General features: G+C 43.8%; 1 protein-coding gene across 1 annotated transcript in view; it reads left to right on the top strand.

Annotated features, from left to right (window-relative positions):
- The window catches only part of ST8SIA3 (ST8 alpha-N-acetyl-neuraminide alpha-2,8-sialyltransferase 3), an 8,434-nt gene extending 1,552 nt beyond the window's left edge, over positions 1-6,882 (top strand). The window contains exons 2-4 of the mRNA XM_010854768.1: positions 330-449; positions 2,860-3,417; positions 6,320-6,882. Of these exons, the coding sequence (XP_010853070.1) occupies positions 330-449; positions 2,860-3,417; positions 6,320-6,602 (961 nt within the window). The 3' untranslated portion in view covers positions 6,603-6,882. The remainder of the gene's footprint in view (positions 1-329; positions 450-2,859; positions 3,418-6,319) is intronic.
- Positions 6,883-18,936: the final 12,054 nt, after the last annotated feature.

Below are 18,936 nucleotides of genomic sequence, written 5' to 3'. Positions count from 1 at the left end.
GGCGCGGCAGCTTCTGGCCGAACGCCGGGCTCCCGGCCCTGCTCTCCGCGAGACGGCCATTTTATGGTCTCTCCCTCGCCCGGAGGGATGGACAATGGAGACGGGCTTGCCTAGTTTCCCCTCTTCCTCCCGAGTGTGTGTGGGGAGCAGAAGGTGGCCCAGACGAGCAGGGGGCTCTGGGGCGGGATGTCACCGAGGGCCTGCGCCAACTAGCCGTCCGCACCACCACCGTCCCCTTCCCGCTGCCATCCGGCCGGACCTTAATGGCTGCCTTGGCTTCCCCGAGCGGAGCCCAGCGCGTTTGTCTGTGTACTCATGCCCCTCTCCAGGTCGCAATTTGCGCTGAAGCTTCTAGATTCGTCATTGGTGCCCTTTCCGCATTCTGTGACTCATGAACTCCAAGCCAGACCTAAGTGGACGTTTAATCGGACAGCGTTTTTACATCAAAGGTAGGATAGGAGATCCAGGAGGTGTTCTGAATTCTGGAGCTCAAAACCAAAACAAAACGAAATAATAACAGTACAACAGAAATCCACTCCCCCCAACCCGAGGTGTATCTGCATTGCCTTCCTGGCCTGACTGCACAAAGGCTGATTAGTAACCCTTTTCTGTTTATGGAGTGCCCCCTCATAAAAGGAAAACATCAATAAGGCCACTTTGAAAAGAAGGAGGGGGGTAGATATTTCTAGTATTCTCCTTAACTTGAGCTTAAATTGAGCACTGTGATTTATAGGTAACATGTATGGCTAATACTGCCAAAGCCATTTATTTTCAAAAAGTTAATGACAAAAAGACCACCCAATGCATTTTCATTGCCCCTCACTGGAAAAAAGAAAAAAAAAAAAGTAAAAAAGTTTTGTCTCACCGAAATACAGAAGACACTATACTTCATCCCCAACAAATTACTAGTGAAAAATCTCAGCCCAAATATATGCAGATGTTTAAGTATGGTTTTGGTTTTTTAACCTGATTGTTCTCATTAAACTTTTATAGCTTTTAATATATTGTAAACGCTACCAAAATTACCCTTAGTTGTCTTACAGCAGCTTCATTTATACATGGAGTGTGTGTGTGTGTGTGTGTGTGTGTGTGTATGTGTGTTTCCTTTCTTTTCTTTTTTTCTTTTTTGAGGTGGGAGAAGAAGGAGGAGATTTATGTGAATGTATGTATTTTCCTCAGTGATTTCTGGTCTACTCTTAGCAATCCCAGATAAGTCATTACTTCTTCCTTCTTGGTGGGATAATTATGCTGCTAAATGGAATGTGAGCCATCTAGTGTATTCATTAGGGGTATGAATACTTATTTTACAAAAGTTTACTTTACCACTCTATTAAGGTGTTGTGTTTTGGTCATAGAATTTCTAGTTATCGCACTCTTTAAATCCAATGATAGAATTAAAACAAATTCAGTAGCTATCCACGGTACATGAAAATGTTTACTTGAAAAGCTGGCATAGAGTCATTTGATTATGATTAAAATTTTTAAAACACTGTTTAATTATCAATTAGTCCATGATAATAATTGATTAATTCTAAAACTCTGAAGTTTTTTTTTTTAACTTTTGTGGTTTTAATCCAACTTAATTTTCTAAGTAGCCCAGAAAATTGTCATGGGTCAAATATATTATATATTTCCCAAAACATATTTCTGTCTCAGTAAAAATGTTCTCCCCACACTAGGCCATGTGATCCAAATAACCAATTAGAACAATATTTCCTTCTCAAAACTCCCCTTCTTTCAATCCATTTATTAGGTAATATTTAATTAATTTGCCCAGTGTCACTTTAAGCTTTTACCTTTGTAACAGTTTGCAGTGAACACTTAGTAACTTTGGAAGTTTGCTTTAAAGCCTTCAGTGTATGTAGCTCTGCATTTTGACAACTTGAAGTAATTTTTTAAAAAGTAAGATTCCAGGTAAAGTGATAGTATGCAAAGCATTTAGTTTCATTCCTGCCATTTGTTTTAGGCAAAAGATAGAGGAGTTTAGTGATTTCTTAGAACTGGATAACCTAGTAGCAAAGTAACACATGACCAATCTCTCTTAAGTATTTTAAATAGCAGAGATTTTAAGAGGAGATAGTTAATTTCACTTAATGCTCAACATGAAAGCAACCAGAAATTAGTGCTAAGTATCACCCTTGCCTGTTTATCCTCTGAATTCTTAGAATATACACATGTTTTCAGGATTTACAATAGCTTCTTTTTCTAAAGAATTAGGTTTCTCTAACTTAATTGGGTTTCTATATAATCAAGTAGAAAAAGATTCCTTTTTCATTATTCAAAGGACAATAATGAGATTATCATCTCATTTCTATTAAATATTCAACTACTCCCACTGCTATTACCGTTTTCATATTTTAATAATAGATAGTACCATACTGACTCATATCTGTTTGACTCTTATTTGGACACCAGTAATATTTTATATTCTTCGTACACTATAGCCCAATAGCAAACAAGTAGTCCCTAGTTGCAAACTGTAAGTCACCAATGTTTGTGCATTAATGTGAGCTCCTTGGGGTCTGTGTAAATTGTCTCCCTGTATCTTCTGACACAGTTTGGCCCATGCCTCCCCCTTGATCAAATACATTTTTTGGGTAGAGCAGAAACCCAAAGAATCAGCAACTGAAAACCATAAATCACAACATTTACAAGCCTTAGAGGATTACACCCAGAATCTGAGAGACTAGAGCATGCCTGTAATCCTGAAGCAGTTCTCCCTTCAGTTATTATGAGTGTATAATCTTTCTTGGGTTACGTGTGCCTACAGTTCTTGCCTGAATGAAACATTGTAAGACCTAAGATGGAAAATCAGTTCTTTTGAATGGGATACATTTAATGAATCTCTTTTTATTTTAGGCAAGAAATTCTTCAGCATGTCGATGTAATAAAAAACTTTTCTTTGACCAAGAATAGTGTTCGGATTGGACAACTGATGCACTATGATTATTCCAGCCATAAATACGTTTTCTCTATTAGCAATAACTTCCGATCACTGCTTCCAGATGTGTCTCCCATTGTGAATAAGCGTTATAACATTTGTGCTGTGGTTGGAAATAGCGGGATCCTGACAGGGAGCCGGTGTGGACCGCAGATAGATAAGTCAGATTTTGTTTTCCGTTGCAATTTCGCCCCTACGGAAGCTTTCCAAAGAGATGTTGGAAGGAAAACCAACCTTACCACCTTCAACCCCAGCATCCTGGAAAAATATTACAACAACCTTTTGACCATTCAGGATCGTAACAACTTTTTTCTCAGTTTGAAAAAGCTTGACGGGGCCATTCTTTGGATCCCTGCCTTTTTCTTCCACACATCGGCCACTGTTACCAGGACATTAGTTGACTTTTTTGTTGAACACAGAGGCCAGTTAAAGCTCCAGTTGGCCTGGCCTGGAAATATAATGCAACATGTCAACAGGTGTGTATGTTTTATTGCCTTTAACTCACACCCTACCAGATGGCAAATCAATATCGTAATCTGTTGGGGGTGGGAGCTGGCTATCTGATTAGTTAGTTGTTGTGGTTAGCATAGTACTTTAGAACACACTCTGACGTTTTGTAACGAATGAACGGATGGTTCTAGGTAAGAAGTTCGATCTCCTACCCAAGCTGGTAACCAAGTGTCAAATGGAAGGACTGGTGTTTCATCAGCTTTGCCTCTCCATCCCCTGTCCCCTTCCCTGGTGGTAAGCCTAACAAGCAGCCATGGAAATCACTACAAATCAATAATTTTCTCTGAATGGACAGCTACGTCCCAATAATGCCAACAACTAAAGTAGACAAATCAAGTGGTTTTCTTAAAGATGCAATTGACTTTAAATGTTCCTTTTTCTTTGATGGGTGGTTTTTTTGTTTTTTGTTTTTAGATAGCCAAGATTAGAAAACCACCTAGACAAGTCAAAATTGTAAAATCGGCTTTTATCATTGGAGATTTGAGTGCCAAAACATGTGAAAAGTATTTTAGCAGCTCGTTGTTATCCCCCTGTAATTTGAAAGACAGATTAACCAGGATGCAGTATTTTCATCTAGTCTGATGAGTCTTAACTCTGGCTATACCTCAGAATCACTTGGAGAGATTTAAAAAAGTACTCTTGTCTGGGCTCTGCTTCAAGAGATCCTAACGTGATTTGTCTGGTGGGGAAGGACAGCGGCTCAGATACTTGGTATGTCTTAATAATTCCTCAGATGATTCTAATGAGCAGCCAGAATTGGGAGCAGGCATTTAAGGGCTCCCATGGCGGCTCAGATGGTAAAGAATCTGCCTGCAATGCAAGAGACCTGGATTTGATCCCTGGGTTGGGAAGATCCTCTGGAGAAGGGCCTGGCAACCCACTCCAGGATTCTTGCCTGGAAAATTCCATGGACAGAGGAGCCTGGTAAGCTGCAGTCTATGGGGTCTCAAAGAGTCGGACACGACTGAGCACACACACACACACACACACACTTATAAAATGAAGGGAATGTTATAAAACAAAATTAATTGCAGAATTTTTTTCTATGAATAATCTGAGAAAATCGCCTCACCTCTAATGTCCCCTGTTCAAGTAGCCCCAATGCCCTCACATACTATCCAGGTGTTACTGCAAGTTAGAATGGGTTCTGGGAGGTCTGGTAGAAAAGGTTATAAAATTTTTATCACATCGCAAATGGGTACATAGTAGACATCCTGTAGTCCTCTAACATCTTCCAGATTTAAGATCTTGTAGTTGACCTCTCACATAAAGGAGGAATGATCATGTAATTAGCTGGTACGTATCTAAAAGGCAGGCTGGTGCCAGCATTTAGAGTCCACGCTGGAACTTTTTCTTGGAAAGAAAAAGGACACTATTAAGAATTATGACAAAGATAACAGACAAAAACTGGGGCTATTTCAGTTTCCCAGGATGTATGGTTACCTGTTTAAGAGGTAATATAACCCAGCTTCTAAGTTTAAAGACGTATCAACTGAGGTACAAAGAACGAGGTATTTACTGGACATCGCTGCCCAAAATGGGTAGAACCAGAATTAGAAGCCAGGCTTCCTGCCAACCTGCCCTGTGGTCTTTCTGACTTCATCATTTTGCTCCCCTCTCACTCCATTTAAGCACAGCTGTACCAAAAGAATCATCAGAAGTCATTCTAACTCCTTAGGTAAGAATATAAAAACAAAGACTGAACTTGTGAATTTCACCTGGAAGGGGAATGTCCATGTGAAGCCTTCAGGTAGTGAAGAAGGGTCTAACTGCATGTGATAGAACCTTCCAGAAGCAGCCTGTGTGGCCCTTCTGGCCCCCAGCCTCTCAGGAGGCCCGTGGAGTAGCCAGAATGACCCACTTGGGCTTGGACCAAACACAGTAGTTCAACAAAACCTTGGAGGAAGTTCAGTCTGTGGAAATCTGATTCATGAACAGTTTGAGTATGCTTGTACACCAGTCACAAGTGCACGGGCACACGCATGCACACACCTTCACGCCACAGCAGTCTCAGATATTTGGCAGTTTAGGTAGCAAGGCTTCAAATTACTGTCTAAATATGGAAAGCACAACAACCATTATTTAGCATTTTTTACAAATTCAGAAAGTGTGTAAATACTTTTCTTAGGTTCTGGCACATCAAAGAAGGTCTTGGAAGCCCTCGGTTAAGACATAGGAACAGGGAATGTGGTTTTCACAAAAGGGTAGAAAAAAATAAGGCCCCCAAATCTTTTCAAACCCATGAAGAAAGATTTAACCTCTGAGTTTGGGTAAGGAAGTAACAGAGGAGGGCCCCTTAGAGTAAATACCCACTCCCTACTCCCAAGCGCCCTTTACGTATGAGAGGCATGGTCATTCTCATTGGTGGGCTTTTACGGCATCACCAGGGAGTCAGAGACACCACTCTTTAGGACAACCCAGAGTAGGGCCACTCCAGTATTTCTTGCCTGGAAAATTCCATGGACAGAGGAGCCTGTCATGCTACAGTCCATGGGGCCACAAACAGTCGGAACAACTCAGCGACTAAGCACACACACAGAGAGCAGGGACAGCTTTGAACGTGGGACTTCCACGGTAACAGACGAGCCCGCGCTCAGAAGGGCCGACACTTGGTTTAATCCTCTGCTTTGCCCTCTTGAAATTCTTGAGTATTTTTTAAATAAGGGCCCACATTTTCATTTGGCATTGGATCTCACAAAGTAGATGGCCCTGCCCTGAGGGGTTTTTTGTGGTCTTCAAGATAGATTCAGAATAGTACTGCTTAATTTACTTGGATAAATTCACTCCCCCCAAACTGGTCACAGTGACTCATCTGACAGAAACCTTCAACACTGGGCTCTGAATCCGCCTGTACTTATTATTCCACAGGTACTGGAAAAACAAACACTTGTCACCCAAACGGCTGAGCACAGGTATCCTCATGTACACCCTGGCGTCAGCAGTCTGTGAAGAGATCCACTTGTATGGATTCTGGCCTTTTGGATTTGACCCCAACACAAGGGAAGATCTTCCGTACCATTACTATGACAAAAAAGGAACCAAATTTACCACCAAGTGGCAGGAGTCCCACCAGCTGCCGGCTGAGTTTCAGCTGTTGTACCGAATGCATGGGGAAGGGCTCACCAAGCTGACCCTGTCACACTGTGCCTGAGAACTCCAAGCAGGAAGTGCCAAACGGCTGGTTTAAAAGTGCCCCGACTCACACCGAGTAGCCCGTCAGAATAGACCCCTAGAGAGTCTCTCATAAGGACTGTCTGCCCCTTAAGAGCAAAGGGGTCTTTTCTCCCCTCTGCCCTGCTCTTTTAAGGGTCTTAGCAAGACAGATGCTTTGAAGCCTCATGATCTAAACTTGATTGATAAAGTGACTGTTGCATTGGGAACTCTGCTGCTAACGAAATGGTTTGAAGTATTTTCAAGTTTGTATTTTAATAATAAACTGCCTCCTTTTTTTTTTTTTCTAGTGAGGATTAGAGCTGTAGTGTCTACAGCTTTGCTCAGATAGAGGCCTCGCAATCAGAGGCCTCTGGGCAGAGGTTAGGGCAGGATTTCAGTTTTGCCTGGGTGGGATCAGACTCTTCGAAATGAAAACAGAAAAAAATGGTTTGCAAATATCATCTCTCTCTTCCTCTCTTCCCTGCTGCCCCTCCCACCCTCTCCCTTCCACCCCCTACAACCACTTTCCTGGCCCCACCACCATGGACTTTTATATTTGGCTAGGAGTTGTGTTGAAATAGCTTTGCTTGTGTGTCTTGCATCTGTAATTGATAAGTTCAAGGCTCTGGGTAACTGATGCTTCATGACAAACTGAGTGGGTCGTGACGGATCCCCTTGCGAATCCTTTTATAAGAAATGCCCCTCGGGAAGTTCTCACTGGTCCATGCAGCCGTCCTGCAGCAGAGCAGCTCCTCTCTGCTGGGAGGCACGTGATCCAGGGCATCTTTGACCATCACTAAGAAAGACTGTGGCGCGGGTGGCATCTCATCTCGTGACCCTGAGTGCTATTATGGCAAATCATCCTGATGCCGCACCTTCAAGGGCGTTCCAGCCTGGGCGCACTGCCTCCCACAGCCCCAACCCAAGCACTGGACTGGGAATCCCCTCAGAACATAGAGGCAGGGAGTCAGCTTGAGCTTGGTACTTATAAAAGAAGAGAAAGGAAGGAGAATACTTAGAAGCTGTTACGGATCCCACGGCCCCTAAAGTGTTATAACTATGGTCAGGGCCTCTGAGAACCAGCAGGGTCAAAGCTGAGGAGGTGCTCTGAGACTGGCCAGGACCCCGTGTGAACGGCGCTGAGGCGAGGTCATCCTGAGCGTCACGGTGTCCATCAGCACTACTCCAGAACTCCAAGGCGATGGTAGACACCAGATGTTCCCTCTTTCCACTGAAATCGGCTCTACAGATCTAACATTTCAAAAGGAAAAGCCACTGTTTCGTGGCAAGCCTGGTCCTAAATGAACCCTTGGGACTGGAGATGCATGGGCCTGCTGCAAGGGGTTCAGCAGCTGCTCCCCTTTCAGCCTTAGGAGTGGAATCACATCACTCCTGTCCCCAGCTTTTCACTGAGCAGCACTTTGTTCTTCCAGTTCAGCCCAAAGTCTGGCCAAGTCGATGTTAAATTTTAATAAGAGTTTCTTTCTTCTCTCCAAATGCCAGTCAAGCACATTTATAATACATTTGGGTGGGGTAGCTTATTCTTTTCCAGAAATCTCATCTAGATTGCTTGTGATGTTACAAATACTGTTTAAAATCATTGCTATTGTTCAGTAAGCAGCTCCCTGCCCCTCCTTGGGAAGGTACCATCATGCCGAAAATCAAACCAAATACAAGTCTGATTTGATAAGGAAAGATGCGGTTCTTATGCTCATGTTCTGCCTGGCTCTGAAGAGGGCTGTTTTCTTCTAATTTTTCCCAGAAAGCTAATCAGGGCAGCTTACATAGATCCAGACACTAACCAGTGACAGAAAAGTCATACAGTCCAAATGTGTTACCGCTGGTGACACACCTCACTCCGTTGTGTGAGTGACAATCATCCAAATAGCCGGAGAGCATCCGAATGGAAGTTTTGAAGTGGGAAGCTCGATACTTGAAATAAGTAGAGGGGGAGATATCCAAAACACTTCTAAATGCAATGATACAATTTGATGGGCACTCAAACCACATGCTTAACTCCCTTATCACTTTAAAGAGGAAAGTACTACATTAAAAAAGAAAAGAAAAAAAAGAGGACAGTACTACAGTCTTTGTGCTGTTCTCTGTTAGGGCCACAGGGAGATGGGAAACTGACGGGAGCGTTTAGCGGGATCTTCCGAAGCACTTAGTTCACTTGATTTCAGCTAAGTGATAATGCCAATATTACGATGAGATGGTTGGATGGCATCGCCGACTCTATGGACATGAGTTTGAGCAAGCTCTGGGAGCTGGTGAAGGACAGGGAAGCCTGGCGTGCTGCAGTCCATGGGGTTGCAAAGAATCGGACACGACTGACCAACTGAACTGAATATGGGCCAGATCCTGACTCTGGAGTTTTAACCCCAATGTACCCACTAGATTTCACTAAATATGTGGACACTTTGAACCAGGCAGGTTAAAAGAGCAAAGGACCAGAATCCCTAAAGCCAGTTAATTGTTCTATTGTGGACCATTTAAATTAGCTTTCTTCAGAATGGCAAGTTTGGGGATTTTTCTTTAAGTTCAGGGAGACTGAGTAAATCTCACTTCGCTCTTGGCTCCATTTTAACCTAGAGTGAGAGGACTCTGTCATCTCCCACCATCATTTCATCCATCACTTTCACAAAAACTCAACATGCTGAGGAAACAGACCTGTCTCCCAGACCCAGGACAGAGAGATAAGGCTTATCTCCTGGTCCCAGGTAGGACTTCCTGGAGGTGATCCCAAAAGACCACCTTTCCCTTTGTCTTTAAAAATCTCTGAAGACAATCCCAAGCCCTCCCATAGTGGTTAACCACAATTCTCATAATTTATCCATTCTTTATATGCGGGCTTTATCCTTCTATTGCAAAAAAAACCCCAAAAACTAGATTCAGCGTGCGGGTAAAGCATTTATCTCAGTTTTCGGCATGTAGTCAGCACTCAATATATGACACCTTTTACTGTTATTTTTCTTGGTTAGTTATGCCCTTGACCTACAGTTTCGGCATAGAGAAAAACAGCCTCTAGCTGATGATACAAAAAACCTTTTTGTTTTTAAAGACTGTTCCAAAGATTAAACCTATATAACTACTGTCTCGACCAAAAGAGTTGCTGGGTCCCGTGAGCCCAGATTAGGAAGTGTGAAAGTGAAAGTGAAGTCGCTCAGTCGTGTCCGGCTCTAGTGACCCCATGGACTGCAGCCCACCAGGCTTCTCCGTCCATGGGATTTTCCAGGCAAAAGTACTGGAGTGGGGTGCCATTGCTTTCTCCTTATACATATCCATTTTGTGTTAAATGTCTCACCAGACAGACAGTACTATTAAACTAATAGAATTTCTAAAAAATATGGAACGCTTCTATAAATAGCCAGGATCTCCAAGGCTGTGTGGTCAACAGCAGTGGCGTGGGCAGACAGGCCTGTGGGTCCTCCTTCCTGATTCAGCCACAGGTACCAACCCCTGGTTTTTCCATTGACTTTGCTCTATTGGTTATAGGTTAAGTGCATCCTTTTGTCAGAACCTTTCTTCTTTTTGGTGGCTCAGATGGTAAAGAATTCATCTTCAATTCAGGAGACCCAGGTTCAAGCCCTGGATTGAGAAGATCCCCTGGAGGAGGAAATGGCAATCCACTCCAGTATTCTTGCCTGGAGAATTTCAAGGACAGAGGAGCCAGGCAGGCTACAGTCCATGGGGTCACAGAGAGTCAGACACGACTGAGCGACTCACACTTCTTTCTTTCAGATGCTCATGGCAGAGTCTACCCTCACTCTTGGAATAAGTATCACCATAAAGCCCCCAAGTCTGTCTCCATGTGACACCAATGCAAATGACCAATTCAGTTGCACAAAAAAACAAACAAAAAATCCCCACAATTATTTAACAACCTGCTTAACGCTACTCCCTTGGTTTTCATCAGTTGCTCTGAGTGTCCTGTGTAGGCATGCGGATCCAGGGGAGACAGCGTTAAAGTGTGGCATTAAGATCCCCTCTCACACCCAGAAAATCTTCTCCATATTTGATGCTTAGGCCTCTGCATGCTTTGCTTCTGTGTCTTAAGTGTCCTTGACCGTGGTACAAGTGCCGTGCATTCAGCAGTGCTGGCTGTGACCACCGGGCCATCTGTGTGACTCTGATGGCAGGCCCCTGACCGTGGCGCTACCAGCCAGGCTGTGCAGGGAGGGGTCCCCTGGCCTCCTTGTGCCCAGGCCTCCAGTTAGCCAGTTATCCACGGATGTGAACGTCAGAAGTAACCTGACTGGGTGGGGAAGCAGAGGAATAGAAAAGCATTTCTTTTGACTTGGGTTGTTGTCGTTGTTCAGCTGCTAAGTCATGTCCAACTCTTTGCAACCCCATGGACTGCAGCATGCCAGGCCTCCCTGTAACCTCGCTATCTCCCAGAGTTCGCTCAAACTCATGTTCGTTGAATCAGTGATGCCATCCAAGCATCTCATCCTCTGCCACCCTCTTCTCCTTGATTTGGGCAAAATACTAATTATTAGACACAGTCAGCAAAGAGATGTTGACTTGAGGGCAAAGGCAGCAGGGACAGAATTCTAGAGACCTAGGACACTGGAAATGGAAGAGCCTTTCAATATCTCTGGTCATAATCCTTGACTTCCCAAAATGAGAAACAGAGAGGTTAAGCGATTTTCCCGAGATTGCACAGGTAATCAGTGGAGAAGTTTTGACTCTTCACCTAGCACTTCTTGGCTCATCAGCATACAATAAAAGTGGGCTCAAAGGGAAAGTGATTATGGTCTGGGGTCTACAAGGCACAGAAAATAAAATAAGTTAGAAAAGCTGAAAAAGAGGAAAAAGGATTTTCCCTGCACTTAAAAATTATTTCTCAATGCAAAACAGAAAAGGAGATGCTTGCCTAGGTATACGACAGTCCATTGGTAATAACCTACATTCTCCCCTAACATGAAAGGAAACCTACTTGGTAAATGATGATTCTGATAAATCTGGTAAACCACAATGAAGTTACTGACAGTTCCCAGTTGACAGCTGGGATCTTAATAATCTATTCATCTTAATAAAACCTTGTTTTAGTAATATGTATGCATAATTTAAAAGTTGAATGCTGAGAGCGGTTAGTATGTAAAATTTTCATTTGAGGACTCTAGGTAAAAAAGTACATTTTGTCAGTGCCTTTCCATGTAATAAGTAATTTCAAGAGCAGACTTCACATTCTTGCATTTAGTTCAATATGCTGAGAAGATGCACAAATAACAATGAATAATTGGGGCTGGGTCTTCCTGTCCAAGATGAGAGACAGCCATTTTCTGTATAATTCTGGATCCTTTTCCCTGCAGCAATTTGAATGTGCCAAGCCAAAGTTTATGTCTCGCCTCTACTTCTCCCTGAGTGTGTAGAACTATACTTTTGCTCACAAAGAAAGTTGCGGCTGTGCGTGTGTGCGGCTGAAAAGCCCAGACCGAGGGTCGTGGGTGCTGGGGACTTAGAGCCCCTGGGTTACCTGCTGGTCCTGTCTGGGCCCTGTGGCCCAATTAATCAAGGCCACAGATGAGCTGATACCACAGACCAAAATGACGAAATATGACTCTCTCACCCCTTGATTACTTTGCCATATAGATTTAACATTTAAAGTGGGAAATATTTTAGAATGTCATTATTATATCATGCAGTATTTAAAATTTCTTTTTACTGTGATGACTTATCGAAGATATATGTGTTTGAACAGATGTTTTTATCCTCAATGAAGCTCATTCTCTTGTTGTTAATTACAATGGATAATCACAGTGATGAGCCTGTTGTGAGTAACTGACTTCGATATAAGATGACGATGGGGTTGTGGGGAGAGGACCTGGATTTGCTACCCATCCACCAGCAAGCCAAGCTGGAAGGCAGGAGGAGCTAATACCATCCTTGCTCTCCTCCCCAGACCTGTGGCTCAGAATGTCCTGGAATAAAAGCCCACTTACAAAGATTCCCAGGTGATTCTGATGTGGCCACAATTTGGGAACCAAAAATATAGAGTGAAGTCATGTACACCATGTTGACCAAAGTCACTGAATGCTTGTCACTTCTCATGCAGTTACCATCAGATCTGCTTCCTGGACTTATCACGACAATAGAAACAGTCTTAGTGACTCAACCATTCAACTCTTTTGGCTAAATTGACCAGCCACTAATTTGTAAGTGAACAGTAACTGGTCAATTTTGTCAGAATGGATGCAGGCCTGGAGACAGTCAGAGTGGGGAACATAGCTTTAACCTACTTTACCCCAAGGCCAGCTCTTTCTATGTCTCTCGGGTTCAGACTAAAAGCGATCTCGGGTCACTCATCTTTAAAAATAGGCAGACTGAGAAATAGGAAGGCTGAACAATTCATTCAGATTCTACTTAGATGTCATTCCCAGAGCCTAAAATAGTTTTAAAGGGGTCTTATTTCTCAACCTCCAGGAAGTGCCCCCAAATGCAAAGATCTTTGGGTTAAAATGAAACCAATCAAAAAAGAAAAAAAAAACACACACCAAGAAGCTAAGGTTCTAAAACCAGCTGAATATAAAAGGGGTGGTCAGTTGGCACTGGTTGCCTGGTGCCAGCCTCTGTTAAATAAGGTCCCTCCATCCTAATGAAGGGCTTCCTTGATAGCTCAGTTGGTAAAAAAAATTCACCTGTAATGCAGGAGACCCTGGTTCAATTCCTGGTTCAGGAAGATCCGCTGGAAAAGGGATAGGCGACCCACTCCAATATTCTTGGGCTTCCCTGGTGGCTCAGCTGGTAAAGAATCCACCTGCAATGTGGGAGACCTAGGTTTGATCCCTGGGTTGAGAAGATCACCTGGAGAAGGGAAAGGCTACCTACTCCAGTATTCTGGCCTGGAGAATTCCAGGGACTGTATTGTCCATGGGGTCACAAAGAGTCGGACACGACTGAGCGACTTTCACTCCTGAATTACTCTTAAATTACATCCCAATGAAGTTTTGGCCAGGTTCCTTTCCATAGCTGTGCACATGCAAAGACTTTCATCATCAGAGACACTAGAGACCTCCTCTCTTTTTCCTATTGTGGGGTTAAGAGACAGCTTTAGCTCTTTGGTGTGATGCTAAATGTTTAACAACTGGCTCTGAAGGATGATGGAGCCCTGATTTGTAGGACTTGCCAATTTCCATGCTATAGATACTCTCTTCATAGCCAGTTTCCAACTACTAACTTGATGTCAACCAGCTGAAATGTCACAATATGCTCTCAAGAGCCATTATGAGCTGGCTCCAGCGCAGCACTGCCTGAACAATTTCTGAGTCAGTGAGCACCAAATAGAAGGGCTAGCCGTGGCTTCCGAGGGGCTCCCCTGGACCCCGCTTGCTGCAGAGAGGCATGGCCACCTTGATCGATTCTGTATTTTTAATATATTATTGGTCCTTGAGGCTAAGGACCTTAGGGGTTCAAAATACTCCCTTAGCCACGTGACTCTTAGGAACCTCTCAACAGACTCCTCAGAACCTTAAGGAGTTACTAGCCATGGCTTGTCTGATTTCTAAAGGTGACCTTCCAGGTAAACACTCTTTAATTTAACTGCCAATTGAAACCATGTTTGGCTGATCTTTCCTCACACCCTATTGACCTCTTTCCCTATTTGGCTAATTTTCCCTGTCCACTTAGTCCTCAACCTTCTGATGTGGCACAAAAGTGATAGGCATCCAGAACTTAGTGCCTGCAAAGGAGAAGGGGGTGGAAAGAGACATCCGATTGGCTTACCTGGACTCGTCACCCTTACCTGGGGAGGCTCTGTGGTTCAAAGGTCTCTACCTCACCAGGGGGACACTCGGCAAAACACTACAACCCTGCCCAGGGTTTGAGTATGCACTCAGCTGGACTTTCTCTGCACTCAGAAAATTCACAGTGGGCTAAAAACTCCATTAAATAAGAATACTGCTAGGAACACAGTGAGGGAAGGCACCATGTCGTGCCTTGCCCTCAGCGAAGCCCTGAGCTGAGGCTGGACCTGCCAGCAAACGTTTGGCCACTGCAATCTCTGGGCACTGGGCTCGGCTTTCCTTCCTTCTCACCACCCGTCAGAAGTGAAAGCCCTATTTCTTGAGTGTTTGGAAATCAGACTGAGTCACACAACAAGCTTTGTTTGCAAATTAAAGGTTTTAGGATGGAGGTCATTCTTAGGTGGGTTTAATTAAATCCTTTGGAAGGCAATGCTGGAGGAAAAAAAAGTGTACTTAATTCCTTACACACAATGAGTAGCCATAAGTTTTTATTCTGTATGTGGTAAATCAAAATTAGATCATAAAGGACCGAGTCTACTTTCCTTGCTGTAGTAAAATGCCCTACAGGTTCTGTAAAATATTTCCAGACTGTGAAGGTTTGAAACTCAACTTGGACATTTTCTGTATTACATTCAAAAAGTCAGGGCACACCTCTGTTTTCTGTTCTTAACAATTATCAAAATCAGCTTGTTCCACTACAGTTAAGACACTACATTTTATTTCAAACGAGCCAGGTACATGTTAAAATGCTTTTCTCTGTGTTCAGAGCAATTTGCATATAGCCTGGGCACAAAGTAGGCTTTTATCTAACTCTTTTCCTGATACACAAAGAGGGTTAGCTCACAGCTACAAACAGAAGCGACTTGACGGTGTCCCAATTTTACTCGGAAGAAATTAACAGCAAAGCCAGCACTGAGGAACCAGCCACCCCCACAACATTTTCATCATGTGAGGTAGGGAAGAAAATCTGGCAGATAGTGGGAGAGAGGTTTGGTCAATGTATGTAGGTGAAATAAAGTCATTTAAATATTTGCAGAAAGGAACAGATTTTCCTCTGAAATCTAGAACCTAGACCATTTTGCAAGACTTAGAATAATAGGTATCCAAGACAGAAATGCTCTTTAACCACATTTCAAGACCCAGATCTAAGCCCTTACTAGGCAGAACGCAGCCTTACTACCAAGAGCCCTGGGAGGGGTTTATCGACGGGCTGAAATCCAAATATGGAGCATCAGCAATTAGCACTGAAATTCTCCCGGGACTCAGAACAAAAGCACTGAACCAGCCCAGTGCGGCATCACCTATTCACGCAGGGCAGTCACGCAAGTCCACAGCAGAACTTCACAAATCTAGACATTAACTCAGGTCTAGATTCTAGGTGAATATCCTTAACGTGGAGACGGGGCAACTGTGGTTCAGGAAACAGAGAATGACTTATGTTCCCAGCTTGTTAACTGGAACTAGAGTCTGGGTTTCCCAACCACTGATTCTATTATACTATACGACGCCATGCTGCCTCCATTCTTTAGATGGGAAGTTGACAATCTATTGTGGAAGCACGAATCAGAAATCAAGACAAAAGAATGTATATGATATCTTCTCTCGTTTAACCTACTTGGTTCCACCGCCTCATTTTAGCATCATTTTAAGGAATGTTATAACAATGTAGGGTGAGGAACAAAGTTCTTTATAGAGTAATGATGGAACCAAAAGGTCAAAAGGTAGGAGAACAGTGATTGTAAATTATGATAGAAATGAGGAAGAAGCATGAGGAAAAATAAATGCTTAAGTTTGTTAAAACCACGGAGCCCTCCCCCACGCACTGGATGCATTTGTTTTGGAAAAGCTACTTCCTGCTGAGAGACTGGCTTTGAAGGCTTTACTCCTTTCCAGAAAACGAGGAGACCCCTTGCTCTCTGGACGAAGCTTCAGCCTTTAGGACTCAGACTCATATCTCTTACGAGCGGCAGCCTCAGTCACTCTTAGAAACGAGCTGCCAGATGGACAGGGCTGCAGAGATCGGACTGAAGCCAGCATGCTGGACTGAGGAATGTGTAAATAGCCTCCTGCCTTCTTGGTGAACAAGGATGATCACTTTTTTTTTCTTTCTTTTGTAAAGGTAATCGCGTGTATATTGTGACTGTAGTTTGTGAAGAAAATGCAATGATCTGCTTCGACAGCTCCCCAAATGTACCTGTTAAGTGTGAATGTGCCTGCCTCATTGCCTCCTGTGCCAAACACAGTACTGAATGCGTTGTTTTTAAATAAACTTTTGTTGTGCATTGGAAAGCACTACTGGTTGTCTTTGTCCCATTCAGGGACACACAGGCACACACGCACAAACACACACACACACGTGCGCGCGCACACACACACACTCACACACAAACACACTACATCCAATGAACAGATTAAATGCATCCTCCTTATCTCATCCCCTGCATTTTAAGGAATTCTTGGGGACTTGCAGGACTCCAGAAAGGTTGAGCTTTGTTGTCTACAGCCAAGAACTAGTAGCTAAAACTAACTACTTGGTTGTCTACAACCATGAACTAGTAGCTAATACTAACTAGCCCCCAATGCCCAATTTTTCCTCAGGTCTTTTAAATGCAAATCATGCAACAGGCCTTAACATTAATAATAATAACGATGATGTTACTCCTGAGGGGTACAGTCACATACGTCAGCTTATTTCATCAGTAATCAGGTGAGAGAAGGATGCGTAAGAGCTTGACTCCTGCTGCAGAGTGAATGGCAGCGTTGAAACGAGAAACTGACTCTCAGCCCAGGGCTCTTTTCCTTGCATCTTCAGGCCATTCTGGTCACTCTGTAGCCCACCTGCCCTGAATAACCCCCTCAGCCTCCATCCCCTTTCCCTTTGCTCTTTTTAATTTTTTTTTTCCATTGGAGGAAAATTGCTATACGGTGTCGTGTTAGTTTCTGCCGTACAGCAGTGCGAGCCAGCCACCATGATGCATGTGTCAGCTCTCTCCTGAGCCTCCCTGGTTCCCCTCATCACACCCCTTAAGGTCATCACAGGCCGCCAGGCTGGGCTCCCAGTCACAGAGCGCCGTCTCGCCAGCTACCTGTTCTACACATGGTAAAGTGTATATATGTTGATGCTACTCCCTAAGTTATTTTTTTGAAGGATTTTCATCCTTCACTTGAAAAGACAGTAGCTATTTATTTATTCACTGTTTTTCTATGTTGCCCACTATATTGTAAACTCTGCCTTCTCCAAAACAGGCATGCCTGTTTTAATCACACTGTGCCCCCCAGTGCCCAAACCAGCGCTAGGAACTTGTTAGGCCATCAGCTGGTATTTGATTGATGGACAGATAGACGGATGCATGGTCAGACCATCAAGTCTGTGTCCCGCTTCTGCTCCTGTCCTCTCCCTTCCCATCGTCGTGCCGACGTCACAGATGCCAGAAGTTGTCCCTCTGCTCCGCTGCCTCAGCGAACACCATGAATACATGCTTGTTGACTAAAGGAATAAACAGCCTCAGAATTGTTTCTCTCAATACACATGCTCCAACTTTAAGACGATCGCGGGGACTCGATCCAGTGGTTAAGGCGTCACCTTCCCAGGGCAGGGGGTGCGGGTTCTATCCCTGGTTGGGCAGTTAAGCTCCCACCTGCCTTGAGGCCAAAAAAACCAAAACATAAAACGGAAGCAATATTGTAACAAATTCAAAAGACTTAAGAGTAAAAAAAAGTATGTCCCAGCATATGAATGCACCATAGCGCAGCCCCCTGATTGTAATCTCAAGCAAAGCGAGAGCTAATGGAGGGTGAAAGAGCCCACCTTTGGTAAACAGGGCTGCATCAGAGAGGGCTGGCCACAGTACACTTTAAAATTCAAATCAAAAGTCGCTTGTGGTCACCTATGTGTGACACCGGGCGGGATAGGAACAGGATACAAAATGAGCGAAACCACAGTGCCTAGCCGAAAGGAACTTAAAAGTCTTACTGGGGAAACAGGTCAACACACTACAAGGGAATATCTTCTACCCTGTGCAGCTCCAGGGGAGGACAGAATGCAGGTGAAGGACAGAGAAAGACAGGCAAGCAGAGCAAAGGATGGCCCCGTTATATTCAAGTGAAGGCAATACAAATTTTAGAGGCCAGCAAACTTGACAAGCTGATGATTGCCCCCCGTCACCTCTCACAGAGAAGCGGTTTAGTTGTTCTAAAACAAAACAAAACCCTTCAGAAACTTCAGCAAAACATGAAACCAACACCAAGTTTATTGCAGGCTGTCTTTGCCTGGGGCCAATAGGTATAAATTAAATTTTAAAATTAGAAATTTTTTTTCCTAAGAAAATGCATTGCCGCCACTTGACCAAAACAAAGAAGATTAAAGAAACCTCACCCATAGAAGAGCCAACTTGACCCAACTCTCCCAGGCCAGTAAGGCAGTTGACTTTCTTAGTCTAAGCAAGAGTCTGGGCTCTTTCTCCAGTGCGCCTTCCACAGGGTGTGTACCAGCCTCAATAATTGGGGGTAGACCCTATTTGGGGGCTTCCCAGGTGGCGCTAGTAGTAAAGAACCCACATGCCAATGCAGGAGACATAAGAGATGTGA

This window comes from Bison bison, unplaced genomic scaffold, assembly GCF_000754665.1.
Source record: "Bison bison bison isolate TAMUID 2011002044 unplaced genomic scaffold, Bison_UMD1.0 scf7180017864349, whole genome shotgun sequence".
Classification (NCBI taxonomy): Eukaryota; Metazoa; Chordata; class Mammalia; order Artiodactyla; family Bovidae; genus Bison; species Bison bison.
This window is presented reverse-complemented; position numbering and strand designations above follow the sequence as displayed.